Source organism: Manis pentadactyla, chromosome 8 (genome assembly GCF_030020395.1).
Source record: "Manis pentadactyla isolate mManPen7 chromosome 8, mManPen7.hap1, whole genome shotgun sequence".
In the NCBI taxonomy this organism is placed as follows: domain Eukaryota; kingdom Metazoa; phylum Chordata; class Mammalia; order Pholidota; family Manidae; genus Manis; species Manis pentadactyla.
In genome coordinates, this window is record NC_080026.1 from 3,553,312 (window position 1) to 3,569,477 (window position 16,166).

At 53.6% G+C, this 16,166-nt stretch overlaps 1 protein-coding gene across 1 annotated transcript; it reads left to right on the forward strand.

Annotated features, from left to right (window-relative positions):
* Positions 1-4,436: 4,436 nt before the first annotated feature.
* Positions 4,437-13,324, forward strand: PROC (protein C, inactivator of coagulation factors Va and VIIIa). The gene is made up of 9 exons (XM_036884244.2): positions 4,437-4,583; positions 5,877-5,963; positions 7,091-7,257; positions 8,350-8,374; positions 8,491-8,628; positions 8,745-8,879; positions 10,668-10,807; positions 11,530-11,647; positions 12,657-13,324. The coding sequence occupies exons 1-9, from the start codon at positions 4,541-4,543 to the stop codon at positions 13,232-13,234; spliced, it is 1,431 nt and encodes a 476-aa protein (XP_036740139.2). The 5' UTR covers positions 4,437-4,540; the 3' UTR covers positions 13,235-13,324.
* Positions 13,325-16,166: the final 2,842 nt, after the last annotated feature.

A 16,166-nucleotide genomic window follows, 5' to 3' on the forward strand; every position in this document is an offset into this window, starting at 1 on the left:
GAAGGAAATCCTGCAACAAGCTGATGGACTTAGAGGGTATCATCCTACACAAAATAAGCCAGGCAGAGAAAGACAAATACCATGAGTTCACTCACATGTGGAATCTAAAAAAACAAAAAAAAGAAATAGACCCACAAAAATAGACAAGAGACTGTTGGTTACCATAGGGAAGCAGGTGGAAGGATGGATAAATAGGTAAAGGGGATAAAGGGGTATAAACTGCAGACTGTAAATAAATTAGACATAGGAATGGAAGTACAACATAAAGAATCTAACCAATCATGTACCTTGGTCTGATAACAGGGTAACTACACTTACTGTGGTAAGCATGTAATAAAGTATACAATTATACTATGTTGCACATCTGAAACCAGCATAATATTGTATATCAACTTCATTGCAATAAAGAAAAAGAAATTCTAACTATGTGAAGTGATGGATGCTAACTAAACTTATTATGGTGATCATTTTACATATGTATATCAAATCATGTTATATACCTGAAACTAATACAATGTTATATGTCAGTTGTATGTCAGTACAACTGGAAAAAAAGAAATATATGCCAGTATTAAAAAATTGTATTTCTATATACTAGCAACAAACAGTTGTAAATTGAATATTTAAAATGCCATTTACAATAACATTTTAAAGACTTAAAATAAGTAGAGATAAGTTTAACAAAACATGTTAGAGACCTGTACCAAACATTGGTGAGGGAAATTAACAAAGACTTAAATAAATGCAGAGAAATACCATGCTAACAGACTAAAAGGCTCAATATTTTTTTCCTTTAAAAAAATTTTTTTATTAAGGTATTATTGATATACACTCGTTCTTATGAAGGTTTCACATGAAAAATAGTGTGGTTACTACATTCACCCATATTATCGCAACCCCACCCATATCCCCTTGCAGTCACTGTCCATCAGTGTAGTAAGATGTCACAGAGTCACTATTTGCCTTCTCTGTGCTACACTGTCTTCCCCATGACCCGCCCACACCATGTGTACTAAACATAGTACCCCTCAATCCCCTTCTCCCTCCCTCCCCACCTGCCCTCCCACACCCCTCCCCTTTGGTAACTGCTAGCCCCTTCTTGGAGTCTGTGAGTCTGCTGCTGTTCTGTTCCTTCAGTTTTGCTTCGTTGTTATACTCCACAAATGAGGGAAATCATTTGGCACTTGTCCTTCTTCACCTGGCTTATTTCACTGAGCATAATACCCTCCAGCTCCATCCATGTTGTTGCAAATGGTAGGATTTGTTTCTTTCTTATGGCTGAATAGTATTCCATTGTGTATATGGACCACATCTTCTTCATTCATTCATCTACTGATGGACACTTAGATTGCTTCCATATCTTGGCTATTGTAAATAGTGCTGCAGTAAACATAGGGGTGCATATGTCTTTTTGAATCTGATAACTTGTATTCTTTGGGTAAATTCCTAGGAGTGGAATTCCCGGGTCAAATTATATTTCTATTTTTAGGTTTTTGAGGAACCCCCATATTGCTTTCCACAATGGTTGAACTAGTGTACATTCTAAAAGACTCAATATCAAGATGTCTCCTCTCCCCAGATTATCCTATAGAGCCAACTAAATCCCAATCAAAATTCCAGCAAGCATTTTTTTAGTAGGAATTAACAAGCTGATTCTGACTTGTGCATAGCAATGCAAAGGACCTAGAAAAGCCAAGCCAGTTTTGAAAAAGAACAAACTCAATGGAGTCTTGGAACAACAATTAAGCAGTTATGACAGTATGATGTAGACATAAGTATGAACAGATAGATCAACAGAACAAAATAGAGTGCAGAAATAGACACCTGCATATATGGTTATTCGTTTTTGATAAAACACCAAGGCAATTCAATGGGGAAAAGCATAGGGTTGCAACAAATGGTACTGGAACAACTAGATATCCAAATAGAGAAAAAGTAACCCCATCTCTGCCTCATGCCATATATAACAATAAATTCCAAAATGGGTTAGAGATCTAAATATAAAAGCCAGAACACTTCTAGAAGAAAACATAAGAGAAAACTTTTGTTACCTTGGGTAAGTTGAAGATTTCTTAGCTAGGATACAAAACCATGAGTTAACTGGACTTCATCAAAATTTAAAATACTTCCTCATCAAAAGACACAGTTAGGTAATAAAAGACAAACCATAGACTGAGATAAAATTTTTGCAAAATACTTATGTGTTAAAGGACTTGTTGCCAGAATACATTAAAAATTCTCAAAACTCAAAAAAAAAATCAAAGATTTAAACAGACACATCACCAAAGGATATTTGAATGGCAAATAAACACATGAAAAGATGCTTATCATCATTAATGATTAGGGAAATGGAAATTAAAGCTACAATGATGTATTTCCATACAGCTGTTAAAACAGCTCAGAAACACACACATGTGAGCACTAAGTGGTGGGACGATGCAGGGCGACTGGAACATCTGTATGTTGCTTGTAAGAATGCAAAATGGCAGAGCCACTTTTGATAAGAGTTTGGCTTTTTTATTTTTGTATAAAAGTAAACATGTACTTAGCACATGACTCAGGAATCCCATTCCTAGATATTTTCCCAATAGGACTGAAAACATATACCCACACAAACACCTGTATGTGAATGTTCTAGTGGCTTTACTTAAAAATAGCCAAGAATTGGTGAATGGATAAGTACACTGTAGTACATCCATACAATGGAAACCACTCAGCAATAGAAGGAAACTACTGATACACACATCCCCATGGAGGAGTCTCAAAAGCTTTATGTTGAATGAAAGAAGCCAGGCTTACCCGGCTATGTACAGGAGGATTCCATTTACGTGCCACAGAAATCCGATCGGTGGTTGCCTGGGCCTGAGGGGGCGGGGGCACAGGAAATCTGAGGGTGACAGAATGCCCCACACCGTGATTGTGCTGGTGGTACACTGACAGAACATGTGTCACACCAGAATTGTACATTTGAAGAGTGCATTATATCGTATGATTTTTTTAAAAAAAGTCAGCGTGTCCTTGTGCCGCTGCCGCAGGCCTGCAGCCACCCACCTCCGGTCCCCGAGGGGTGCTCCGCAGAGCCTCTGCCTGCCTCTCCCGGCCTGCCTGCGCCGGGCCTTGAGAGGGCCCGTACGATGGGCGGGCGTGGGGTGGGCAGGACGGCAGTACCGGCCCACCTCCAGCCGCTCTGGTCCGGGGACGCGGAGCCGGCGCTGCCGAGCTGGGGCAGCAGGCAGCCGTCCTGGGCTGGACCCTCTCTGTGCGCGGTGTGGGACCTCGCCTTCTCCGCCAACAGAGGAAGCTTGCTGCGGATGGCTTGTGAAGCCCCAGGCTCTGCCCACCTTGCAGAAACTATTTAATTAAATCCTTCTAACATCCACCCGAGGTGGATGCTATTTTTGGTCCATTTTACAGATTTGGAAATCGAGGCCGGGGGAAGTTTACATAACCCATCCAGGCAGGGGGCCAGTTGAGGTGTAAACCCGCGTGAGCCTGCGTTCTTCCCTCCGGTGGCCTCTGCGTTAGGCCAACAGGGAGGCCTGGGCCCTCGCTTCGGATTCGCCCACCTCCGGAGCTCAAGCTGACCAGGGTTCTGAGGCCCCACTCCGAAGGGGCTGGGCAGAGGATCTGATTGACCCTGGGGTCAGGGTCAGGCGACAGCGCGGGGAGTGGGGCGGGTCACGTGCGAGTGGGGCGGGACGGGGATCAGGGCTTGGAGGGGTGTAGTCTAGTCCTCCAAGGAGGGGGTAGGTACGCAGGAAATGGGGCGCCTCCGGCCCCGCGGGGCCAGGGATTTACGCTGATAGACGGCAGGCCCCACACAGGCTCCAGCCCTTCCCTCTGCCCTCTGCTTTCCTGCTTGTCAGCCATGAACTGACCGCAGCCTTTCCGGAATCCTGTTTATTTCCCTCACTTGTTCACAAAGGTGGCCAAGCGGGGCCAGAAGACCTGAGTTCTAATCCAGACCTGCTACCTACGAGATCGGTGAATTTGGGCAAGTAACAAAAGATTTCTGAGTGTCCTCATCTGCCAAGTAGGGGTTATAGGAATAGCCAGGAGCAGGTGTGGGGGGAGTCTAGCAGAGTGCCCAGCACCCACATAGCAGGGACACGGAAGGCATGTCTCCTCATGTTTTACATCACGGAAATCAGAAATTGGGGTGGCGTGTCACTGTGATTGACAGTGACTCTTTTGTTTTACTCTGGCTTATGAAATAGGTGCATCTTGTAATTAATGGCATCTTAGAGTTGGTGAAATACGGAATCCTTCAGTGTGCTGATCTGGGGCAAGATGTCCCCATCTGCACAGTGGGCCTGGCATTCCTCCCACAGCCAGCCACTCGGGCAAAAATGAGGCCACATCTTGGCAGTGCCAGTCCCTCACCCTCCTCCCTCCTGGATGGCACCGCTGGCAGGCAGAAGGCTTTAGACAAGCACGGCCATCCTGAGCTGGGAACTTGTTTATCTGTGGAGAGGGCGGCCCCAGCATCGAGGGCTGAGCAAATATTTGCAGTTACGGATTAACTCAGTTCCAGACTGTCATGGCGGCAGGAGGGCAAACTTGCAGTCCCACGGCCCACCCCAGTAAGTGCCCTTCAAGACAGGCCTGTGAGGGGGCTGGAGGGGGCTGAGCGGGCTGGCGACGCCTCGAGCTGGGGTTCCAGAGGCCAGCTGGAGCTGGGTGTAAAGGGGAGTCAGGGCTCTGCTGCTGGCCAGGCCAGGGCTACTGGTTGGCATTCCTTAGGCCTGGGAGCCATGAGGTCTTCTTCCTTGATCGACAGGCAACTGGAAGTGGGCTGAGGGCCTCCAGGGCCCAGGGCTACTGCCAGAGGCAGCTTGGAGTACAGGACCTTCTACTACATGCTCACCACCACAAACCTGGGGCATCAGATGTAAATGTCAGTCTCAGAGGGAGTCAGTGGGGGAAGAAGGTGAGGTCAGATGTTGGGGGATACAGATGGGGCAGGAGGCTTACCTCTGCCTCGGTCTTGGAGGCAGTGAAGGGTCCTAGGTGTCCAGCCAGCAGGGTTACCTCTGAGGCCTTTTGGGTCACCCAGTGATTTGGGACAGGCTCCAGGTGTGGAGCCATACAGGCCTGGGCTTGAGTCCTAGCTCTGCCTCTCCCTGGTTGGGGTTTTTTAATAAGCGACTTCACTCTTCTGATCTTCAATTCTCCCCTCTGTGAAGTAGGGTGACAACATTAGTACCTCTTGGTGGTCATGAATCTTGACTGAGATAATAGTAATGTTTCCCGACCATTTGCTGTGTGCAAACAGGGTTTTAAGAGTTTTATGTGGATTAACGCATTTAATTTTCACACCCCACTGAAAGGCAGAGGTACAGTTTTCTACTCATTTTACAAATGAGGAAACTGAGGCATGCAGCAGTTAGGCCTCTTGCCTGGTGGTGCTGTCCGGAGCTGGATCTGCACCAGCTGTCTGACTTGGTGGCCCAAAACATGTACAAATTGTTGAAAGACTCCATGAAGGTCTGATAAAAGTCATTACTCATAACATGGCCATTAGATCAGCAAAGGCAGGTCCCCCAACCCTGTCCAGAGAATGGGGCGAGGCAGGGCACAGGCATTCTGGGTGCTGAGTCCCTTGATCTTCGCCAGGACTTGGCCCTTTCCACTTTGTCTCCTCACCCTTCACACTCAGAGCATGTTGTGTGAGCTTAGCTCCGTTTGGAGAAGGAGACTGAGATGCCAGGAGGCTGTCTATCTAGCGACCAGGAACCCCATGATGGTCACCATGCACGGGAGGCCGTTTCACTCAGTGCCCACCTGCGGTAGGGGGGCAGGGGGGACCGGCAGTCCCCCCAGTGTGAGCAGGCGCTGGTGGGGCTGCCGGGAACTCACAAGTCCTCCTCAGACAGGTGTCAGCAACTCCAGAATGTGGCAGCTCGCAAGCCTCTTTCTGTTTGTGACCGTCTGGGGGATTTCCAGCACACCATCTACTCTTGGTAAGGCCAGTCTTCCACCCCACACCCGACCCTCCTGGGACCCTCAGAGCCTCCCCCGGCCTTCCACATCTCCTCTGAGCTTCAGGCCTTGAGGACAGGGTACTGTGTGAGTGCAGGGAGCCCCAGGGTCACTTCCTGAAGCTCCGTCCTGCCCCCGGGGAGTGGATCAGAGCCCCTGGGGCCTTCCTGCACCACACCCTCACTCCCTCAAGTGTGAAAGCCCCAGGCCCAGGCCACCAGGCCAGGGTGACCTCTCCTTCAAAGATGCACATCTGCAGTTCCATTGCCCTGCCCCCCGACCTCCCCACCAACAGGAAGGGGCTTGGATGCCCCAGAGGCCTTCAGGAGGAATGAGCTGCCTGGTTTATGCTATAGCCCCCACGTCTCCTTGAGCCACACAGGCTGTTTCTTGCATGTCGGCCTCTCCTTGAGCTGCTTACCTACCCGGGGTGCCCCTCCCCCTTGACTCCCACCTGCGGCCCACATGGCCGTCTGTCCAGACTCAGTTCTGGCATGCCTTCATTTCCTGGCCTTTGCACGCTCCATGAGCACACACCACGACCTGATCCCTCCATCTCGGCTGTCCCCCTCTGCCTGAGACAAAGAGCCCAGGAGACATTTGCGGTGCTCACTGGGTGACAGGCCTGCTCCCCGCCAGGTGTGCCCGCCCACAGGTTAGGCATGGGAAATGCTCAGTGGGGGGAGGCCCAGGAGGAGCGGAGGGGAGCAAGGGACCAAGGGGGGGTTGCACAGGTGCATTCAGAGATTAACTGTCACTGGTGCCCACTTCGGTACTGGCCATTGTACAAGTGTTTTGCATGATTATCTCATCTTCAGTTTAGATGAGGTTTAGAGACGTAAAGACACTGGCTCAAGGTCACATAGAGGCCAGGCTGGGGTTCACACGGAGGTCTGTCTGTCCCAGCACACACACTTTGGCTAAGTCTCCTGTCCTCCAGTGGATGGCCGCCTGCTTTGTGTGGAGGAAGAGAGCAGAAGAGCAGGGGACCACATCCTTACCTGGAATCTGAAGTCCTGAGGGGCCAAGACAAGCCCTCCCAGCCCTCCCCCACAGCTTGGGCCCTGCACGGCCCCCCACCAAAGTGAGCTCCCCTCCCCTCAAACAGACTCAGTGTTCTCCAGCAGCCAGCATGCCCACCAGGTGCTGCGGCTCCGCAAACGTGCCAACACCTTCCTGGAGGAGCTCCGGGCCAGCAGCCTGGAGCGGGAGTGCAGAGAGGAGATCTGCGACTTCGAGGAGGCCCAGGAGATTTTCCAGAATGTGGATGACACGGTAAGGCCACCGGCTGGATCTGGAGGATGAGGCTTAGGGGTGGGCTGGTGGCCGGCTGGGACCTGGCTGCTGAGGCCTTCTTGGAGACTGGGGAGGGGGCTGGAGTGTGAGTGGATGAATGACACTGGCCCTGTGGTCTTAGTCTGGGCACATGTGGCTGTAAGAAACAGAACTCTGCAACTAGCTCCAGGAGAAGAGTTTGGGGAAGCCTTAGGCCGGGACTCCCACTGACCCTACTCAGGGAGCTCAGCCCATCCTCCACCTGACTGGCCACCACTGCGTCCCCGTTCTCCCTCTGTGTGACGGGAAGGCCAACACCTCTGCTTCCACACAGGTGCCTGGTGATCCGGGTGCGTGTGACCCAAGAGCCCCTGACGTTTGTCTGCATACACTCACTGTACCTCAGTCTAAATTCTCAGGGACAAAACTGATTGCTCAGGGACCTGAGGAAAAGGTCTAGTCCTCTTCGGGCCCCATGGCAGTGGCCCTCAGATGGCAGGATGGACCAGGGTAAGGGAGGAGGCTCAGCCCCCTCAATCTCCAAGGGCTGGCTTGGGCTGCTAGCACCTGGGGCTCTGTGCACCCCCTGGGGCCCCTTCCAACCTGTCTCTAGGGGCGCCCTTCCCACCCAGACTGAAGGGGGCGCTCTAGCCTGCTCTGTCCGCAGCGGTCTCCTCCTTGACTAGATCCCCCGCTTCTTTCCCCAAATGGCCTCCCAGCACATACCAACATGACTTTCCGTAAGCGCACCCTGAGCACATCCGTTCCTCCCATCCCTCCTGCCTCTCACCTCAAGGCTTCTAGGGTTCAGGCATCCCAGACCAGCAGCAGCGAGGCACCAGGGGCCTGGTAGGGGGCGCTGTGATGGGCTGCGGAGTGGAGATGGGCACCAGGGTGCAAGAAGCGTGGCCTTACTCAGGATGCAGTGGCTGGCGACCAGCGGGAGTTGACTCCTCTTTGGAAGCCCTTCCCTCACCTGCCCACGTAGAGGCTGCCCGGCCTCGCCTGGGCCAGACCCAGGAAGTGTCCCGTGGGCTCCCCATATGCCCCCAAAGGGCCGTCGGCCCCTGACCCCAAGCCTTCTCTCCACAGCTGGCCTTCTGGTCCAAGTACCTCGGTGAGTGAGCTCTAGACCCCTGACTGCTGTGCCGTGGCCCCTCGGGGCTCTGGGCCACGGTGGGGACGGGAAGAGGGCTGGTGGCACCAGGGACACCCCCTCACGCCACATTGCAGACGAGGACCAGTGCGCGTCCCCGCCCCCCGAGCACCCCTGCGACAGCACGTGCTGCGGGCACGGCAAGTGCATCGACGGCATTGGCTCCTTTCACTGCGACTGCGCCGGCGGCTGGGAGGGCCGCTTCTGCCTGCACGGTGAGGGGTGCGGCGCCGGGACCCGGGCGGAGGGGGCGCGGGGGCGCGGCGCCGGGGGGCGGGCCCGGGCCTGGCGTGCCACGTGCGCCCTGGGCGCCCCCTGCCCTCCTGCTCAGAGGTGCGCTTCTCCAACTGCTCGGTGGACAACGGCGGCTGCGCGCACTACTGCGTGGAGGAGGAGGGCTGGCGCCAGTGCAGCTGCGCGCCGGGCTACCGGCTGGCGGACGACCACGAGCAGTGCGTGCCCACAGGTGAGCCGCCCCAACCGGGGGCCAGGGGGAGCCCGGGGGGCGGGCGGGGACCGGGTGCGGAGGCCCGGGAAGGGCGTGTGCCCGCGGCCGGTTCCCGCCTGTTCTTCTCCTGGCCTGCCTGCCTTCCTCCGGCGCCCCTGCCTCCCCCCGCCCCCCGGGGACGCTCACCATGAGTCCGTAGTGCGCTTGTCTGCCAAACTGAGCGGACGTCGGGGGCCAGGCCTGCAACGTCTTCTGCTTGGCTTGGATGGCTTCATTCCTTAAGGCACCTGTCCAGCCCAGCATCCCATTCTCCCTGTATACCTCAGGCCAGCTCTGAGGAAAGACAGCAACACTGATTCTGTTTTCCTTTTTATACATTTTACTTGTTATCGAATTTATATATGAACACATCCACAGAGGTGAGAATTTTACAGCTCTTGTCATGAATTTCAGCAGGTTGTGCCTGGGCGTGGGCCCTGGGTGGGCCCTTTAATGTGGAAACTCTATTCTCTACCTCTGGGAACATTTCTTCATAATTTCTCTGACAACCTCCCCTCTCTGTCTTCTCTCTGGATCTCCTGTAATTTAGATCTGCCTCCTCCAGGCTGATCTTCTACGTTTATCTCTTTTCCATCTCTTGTACTTTGTGTTCGTTTTTCAGGAAACTTTCAACAATCATTTTCCAATATTTCAACACTTTTACTGAAAAAACAATTCTAACTTCTCACTTGAAGTACTTAGAGATTGGCAGGAAGTTGCAGAGAAAAATGCCTGGTGGCCGTGTGGGCATTCCTGTGGGGACATCGGAGGGGACACTGGCAGCGCTCCTCCGGCTCAGATCCTTGGGGCTTGAGGCCATTTTTCTGAGAGGGCTCCCCCAAGCTCATGCTTGGGTGGGTCCAGCCTGGCATCACGCCCTTGGAGCAGGTGGGGAAGGGGATCGCCGTCTGCCCTGTCTATAGATGTGGCTCCTTCTGGTCAACCTTGCACGTCACGCTTTGCGGGGATGGTGCCTGGAGGCACAGGTCACAGTCTCTGGTTCCCTGTGTGCAGAGTATACCTGTGGTCTTCTGCAGGGGTGAGAGGGCAGTCAAGCCACTGATGAGGGGGCAGGACAGAGGTCTAGGGCTCCAGCACTTTCCTTTACAAACTTCAGAACCAGTGGCTCCCTGTGGTTCAGGTATGCCAAGCAGCCAGCGCTGGCATCCCTGGTCACTGGCTGAGGTGTCCTTTCTCAGTTGACTGTCAGTCACGCTGTTTGCTGTCCAGCTTCTGAAACGTAGTTTGCTGTTGTCTCCATTTGCGTCACTGTGTGGCTCCCCTGCTGATGGCTCCCCACTGCTCTCGGCCTAGCACGAAGGGCCCTCATGGGCAGACCTGCCAGCGCGTGGCTCTCCTCGTGTGCTAGCTTTGCAGAGGACGTCACAGCCATGCTCAGAGCTACTCTGGGGCTCTCCAGGGACGCCCGCCTCCTCCTCCCAATAATATCTCACTGACTCTGTTAGGAGCCTGGCGGCATCCCAGCATGAGGCCTTACTTACGTATCTCAGGGATTATTCCCAACAGCCTGGGGTACTGTGAACCCCAAGAACGCAGCTAGCTAGTCATGCAGCTTGGTCGGAGTCTTAACATCAGGTGCTGTGCAGGCTGCCTAACCCTAGATCTGCAGTCAGGGAAACTGAGTGGTGTAAGCATCGCTCTCCCCTTAACCGTACGGTACTGCACACTATCCTGCAGGCAGGGGTGGGCAAGGTGGGAGGACAGCCCCGGGAGCCCTGCAGGCGCTCACCAGCCCCGCCCCCTCAGTGAAGTTCCCCTGTGGGAGGCTGGGGAAGCGGATGGACAAGCAGCGCAAGAACCTGAAGCGCGACACGAGCCAAGCCGACCACATAGACCCGCGGCTCGTCAATGGGAAGATGTCGCTGCGGGGGGAGAGCCCCTGGCAGGTGAGAGGACAGGCAGCTTCTCAGTGACGGGTGGGGAGCCGCTGAGCCCCTCCTGGGAGCCCCCGCTCCGGAGGCACAAATGGGGAGGGAAGTGTTGGCTTCGCTCGGTGGGGGTGGGGAGGCAGTGCCTAGGGGGCGGGGTTTCCGGGACAGGTGGAGGTGACCAATGGGAGAGGGGCAGCCAGGGCGGGGTGCCGGGGGCTGGAGACCTGCGGGAAGAGCTGGAGGTAGTGTTCTGCTGGGGGGACCTGGGCAGAGGCCTGCTCAGGGGACAGGGCTAGGCTGAGCGCAGGCACTGATGCCCCTCTCTGCCGGGCACTAGGGGTACAGAAATCAGTAAGCCGGGGGAGGACAGGCCTTGGGGACTCACAGACCCAGGGAGGGTCAGGCCCTCAACACACAGCAACCCAACGGGGCCAGGGCCGCTGTGGCTGGAGGGGGGCTGAGGGAACCCCCAAAGCAGCCTGGCTTCCCAGAGGACTCGAGGCCCAGCCTGAGCCCCAGCGGCTGAGCAGCATTCCCCGGCCGTGGCGGATGACCGCAGGGACAGCATAGGCGAAGGCAGGGAGACGACCCGGAGGAGGCCAATTCTGTAAAAACATACAGAAAAAAAATGCCAGGAAGGGGACCTAAGTCCATGCCCACATGACCAGGGGACCCAGGAAAGACCTACGTGTGCAGGAGACCCTGTGAATCAATGTCGTGACCCACCCCCATCCCAGGTGATCCTGCTGGACTCAAAGAAGAAGCTGGCATGCGGGGCGGTGCTCATCCACACCTCCTGGGTGCTGACAGCGGCCCACTGCATGGAGGACTCCAAGAAGCTCACTGTCAGGCTCGGTGCGGGCTGGAGCCGGGCAGGAGGGAGCCTCCAGTGGCCTCTGGAAGGGGTGGCACCGGACAGGCTGGCTAGGTTTGGGCACCCCATTCTCTGGGGTGCTCGAGCTGTGCAGGTGTTTGGGGGGCGGGGCCTCTAAACTGGTACCATTTTAGACACCTGGAATTTTGCAGTAGGGGGTTGGTTCTCTGACCTGGTACTAGGTGTTTAGACACACGTGTTTGCAAATGGGGGGCTACACGCACACTTGCCTCTTCACTCCCACTCAGTGGGGCAGGCTGCGTGTGGACCTCCAGGGCATCCACGTGGCCTGGCCCCAGGGCTGATGAGCAAAGAGCTGTACGGCGGGGCCCAGCATCCGCCACAGTCGCTACGCCACAGGGGTGCGGGGTCCCCAAGCCTGGGTCCCACTCCACACCGGCTTCTGGAGGCCGCTGTCACTCCGCTCTATGCAAAAAGAAGGAAAAGCCCCACTGAGAATGACCAAGTCCACACTCCCTACAGTCCCTTCCAGCATGACCAGTGACCTCCGTGGAGCTCAGTTTGGATTCCCAGTTCCCTCCCCTGCCAGGAGTCATTAGGCTTTTCTGAGGGGATCCTGTCTCTCAGGTGTGATCCAGATCCTTCTTGCCTGGCAGACACACGTGTCCTGTTGCTCTCTGGGCCTTGCTCCCTGCCCCTGCCCCCGCCCCCGTGGCGCATCTGTGCCTTGTGCTCGAGCCAGGCACTGCTGGCAGGAGGGCCCGCTGTCTCCAGCTCTGGTTGCTCTGCGGTCCCTTTGCAGCTCTGGTCTGTTGCCAGCCTTTGCCCCTTCAGGACTGACACTATGGGCTGTGAGGTGCAGACAGATGGCCTGTGACAGAGGCTGGGGTGCTCAGTGGCCACACCAGCTGTGGGTCCACTTCCCCAGCTCCACCAGGGCCTGCCTGACACAGTGATCGGGTCGGCCTCGCAGGGCTGCTTGGGAGGCAGGCACCCCCAAGCTGGCTCTGAAAGCCCCTCTGCCCTCAGGGGAGTACGACCTGCGGCGCTGGGAGAACTGGGAGGTGGACGTGGACATCAGGGAGGTCCTCATGCACCCCAATTACACCCGGAGCACCACCGACAATGACATCGCCCTGCTGCGCCTGGCGCGGCCCGCCACCCTCTCCCAGACCATCGTGCCCATCTGCCTCCCAGACAGCGGCCTTTCTGAGCGCCAGCTCACGCAGGTTGGCCAGGAGACGGTGGTGACGGGCTGGGGCTATCGCAGTGAGACCAAGAGGAACCGTACCTTTGTCCTCAACTTCATCAAGATCCCTGTGGCCCCACATGACGAGTGTGCCCAGATCATGCACAACATGGTCTCAGAGAACATGCTGTGCGCCGGCATCCTTGGGGACTCACGGGACGCGTGTGAGGGGGACAGTGGGGGGCCCATGGTGGCCTCCTTCCATGGTACCTGGTTCCTGGTGGGCCTGGTGAGCTGGGGAGAGGGCTGCGGGCGCATCCACAACTACGGTGTCTACACCAAGGTCAGCCGCTACCTCGACTGGATCCACAGCCACATCAGAGCTGAGGAGGTTGCCCCCAAGGGCCAGGTGCCGTAATGCCGCTCGCTGGTCTGCCTGGAGGCCGCCCCTGGAATGGGCCAGGTGGTGGGATGGTGATATGGGGGACATTAAAGGGACATGCCAGCATGGTTCTGTGTGTCCTGTCCCTGCTTCTCTGGGCTGTTCTGAGGGAGTGACACATTGAGCACCTACTGCATTCCCGTATTTTATGAACAGAATCTATTTAACTCCTACAGCAACTCTGTGGGGTGGGGAGCATCAAGCAACCTTTGGGGGCTGTCCATGAAAAGGAATACAGAGGGATCCACAGGCTGAGAGCCCCTCCCGGGCCTCGGGAGGAGCCTGCCAGTGAGGGCTCCGAAGCTGAGGCTTTGTAGTGAGCCCAGCGGTGAAGACAGGGTTTTAGCCCACATTTCAGAAGAGGAAACCAAGGTTCAGGGAAGTTCATGTGGAGCCAGGCTTCCCAATCCTGGGTGCTCCTGTTTCCTGCTGTGTCCGCTGAGGGCAGCTGCTGGAGCACCTGCTGGGTGTGGAGGCCACTGCGGCCCTGTGGGGGAGTAGCCAGGTCTGGAGGGGCTGCTGCAGCCCGAAGTGAGCTCCCAGTGCACCTGGGGCACGAAGAGCAGTACGCAAGGGGCTCTGTCTGGACGGAGCCTTAGGGGAGTAATTGGATGAAGCAGAGAAGTAAGTCAGGATGTACCTGGTGAAAGGAGAGAGAGGTGAGGCAAATAGTCTGAAGTCAGAAAATCGGCCTGACTGTGGCCTCGGGCAAGTCACTTCTCTGGGCGTCAGTAAAGTGAAGGGGTTAAATAGGAGGGGTGGTTCTTAACCCCGACTGTACATTTGAATCCCTGGGGCACCTTTCCAAAACAGCTATGATCAGCTTCACCATCAGAGATTCTGGTGTAATTGATTTAGGTGGGGTATCCAGACGCTGGTATCTTTAAAACTCCCCAGGTCATTTCAATGTATGACGGTCGAAAGCCACTGGACCACATGGCCTTTAAGAGTCTCTTCTGCCCGGGTAGCCCTAGTTCTCCCCGTCAGGACTGTTGAGAATGAAGAGCAGCAATCTCAGGAAGTACAGCACAAGCCAGTCAGCTGTAAAGGAGACGACCTGGGGATCACGCCCAGTCCGTCAGGACCACAGCAGCGGATTGCAGCCCAGAGGGCCACCAGGACTCACCAAGGTATCCATACGCTACCACAGGGAGAGGCATGCCTGAGAGGGGCCTGCAGGGTCCACCTCCTTACGGGCTGGGAATGGGAGACATGGGACTGCTTGAAAGTGGGAGGAAGGGGGGCGGCTGGAACCGCCTGCGGATTAGTGCACTGGGTCAGCACCCCTGGCGTTTGCAGTGGGACATGATGGACTGAGAGAGTGACCGTACGCTAGAGGTCTTTGTCCTGTTACAGATTCCCCAGGTGAGCTTCCTGTCACTGTGGTTGAGGAGCATGGTGGGAACTTTGGTATGACAGCGTGAGGAGACCTACTGACCTGCTGCCCAGAGAAACTACTGAGAGGTATAAAAGCAAACACTTCCAGCCTCTGGAAATAGTCCCAGGGACAAACAAAACAAGATAAAAAATACAACTTTTAAACCAACACAAGAAAACTTGATCTTTTCAATAGCAAAGAAGGAGAATAAAGATACACAGCACATAAATCAATTGCATTTCTACATATTAACAATGGAACTGTGAAAACAATATCGCTTTCCATCATGCTAAAGAAAGTGAAGTACTTAGATACAAATTCAACACAACATACCAGATCTGTGTGACCAAAGTTACAAAACGTTGATGGAAGAAATTAAAGAGGCCTAAATACGTGGAGAGACGTAACATGTTCACAGATTGGAAGACTTAACACAGTAAAGATGTCAATTTTTCCAAAATCAATCTATAGGTGTAACACTATTCCTATTGACACAACAGCACATATGTTTGTTTTTGTAGACATAGATGAGCTTATAAAATATATATTGGAAAGGCAAAGGGTCCAGAGTAACTGAAACCCTTTAGAGAAAGGAGAGTAGGTTAGGAGGAACCACTCTAGCCAGTATCATTCCTTATAATCTAGCTACAGTAATCAAGCCTGTGTTACTGAGTTATGGTAAATGCAAGACTATTGGTGGAGGGAGAGACACACAGGTGAACAGGACAAAGCAGAGAACCCAGAAATAGGCCCACACAACTACGGCCGTCTGGTTTTTGACAAAGGTGCAAAAGCAGTTCAATGGAAGAAGGACAGTCTCTCCTACACAGGGTGCTGGCACAGTGGGGCACCCACAGGTCAAAAACGAACCACAGCCTAGGCCTCACGCCTTATACAAAAATTAACTCAATGTTGCCTTAATTGTAAAACTATAAAATGAAGCAAGAATAAAGTACAATTAGGAAAACAATTCCATTTCCAATTGCATTAAAAAGAATAAAATACCTAGTAACAAACCTACTCAAGGAGGTGAAAGACCTTTACTCTGAAAACTAACAGACACTCATGAGAGAAATTAAAGAAGACACCAATAAATGGAAATCTATCCTGTGCTCACAGTTAGGAATAATTAATATTTTCAAAAGGGCCATCCTGCCCAAAGCAATTTACAGATTCCATGCAATCCCTATCAAAATACCTACATTCTTCAATGAACTAGAACAAACAGTTCTAAAATTCATATGGAACCACAAAAAAACCTGAATAGCTAAAGCAATCCTGAGAAAGATGAACAAAACTGGGGGGATTATGCTTCCTGACTTCAAGCTCTACTACAAAAATAGAGTAATCAAAACAGTATGGTACTGGCACAAGAAACAGACCCACAGATCAATAGAGCAGAATAGAGAGCCCAGATATAAACCCACACTCAATTAACATCTGAGAAAGGATCCATGAATATACCATGGGGAAAAAGACAGCTTCTTCAAGGACTGGTGTTAGGAAAACTGGACAGCTACATGCAAGAGA

What these genes read in the sequence shown, in the direction of transcription:
- PROC (XM_036884244.2), top strand. Translation starts at nt 4,541, where the DNA reads ATGGCGGCAGGAGGGCAAACTTGCAGTCCCACGGCCCACCCCA. An exon ending in GGGCCGCTTCTGCCTGCACG is followed by an intron (nt 8,629 to 8,744) that starts GTGAGGGGTGCG and finishes CCTCCTGCTCAG; the next exon opens with AGGTGCGCTTCTCCAACTGC. An exon ending in CGAGCAGTGCGTGCCCACAG is followed by an intron (nt 8,880 to 10,667) that starts GTGAGCCGCCCC and finishes CCGCCCCCTCAG; the next exon opens with TGAAGTTCCCCTGTGGGAGG.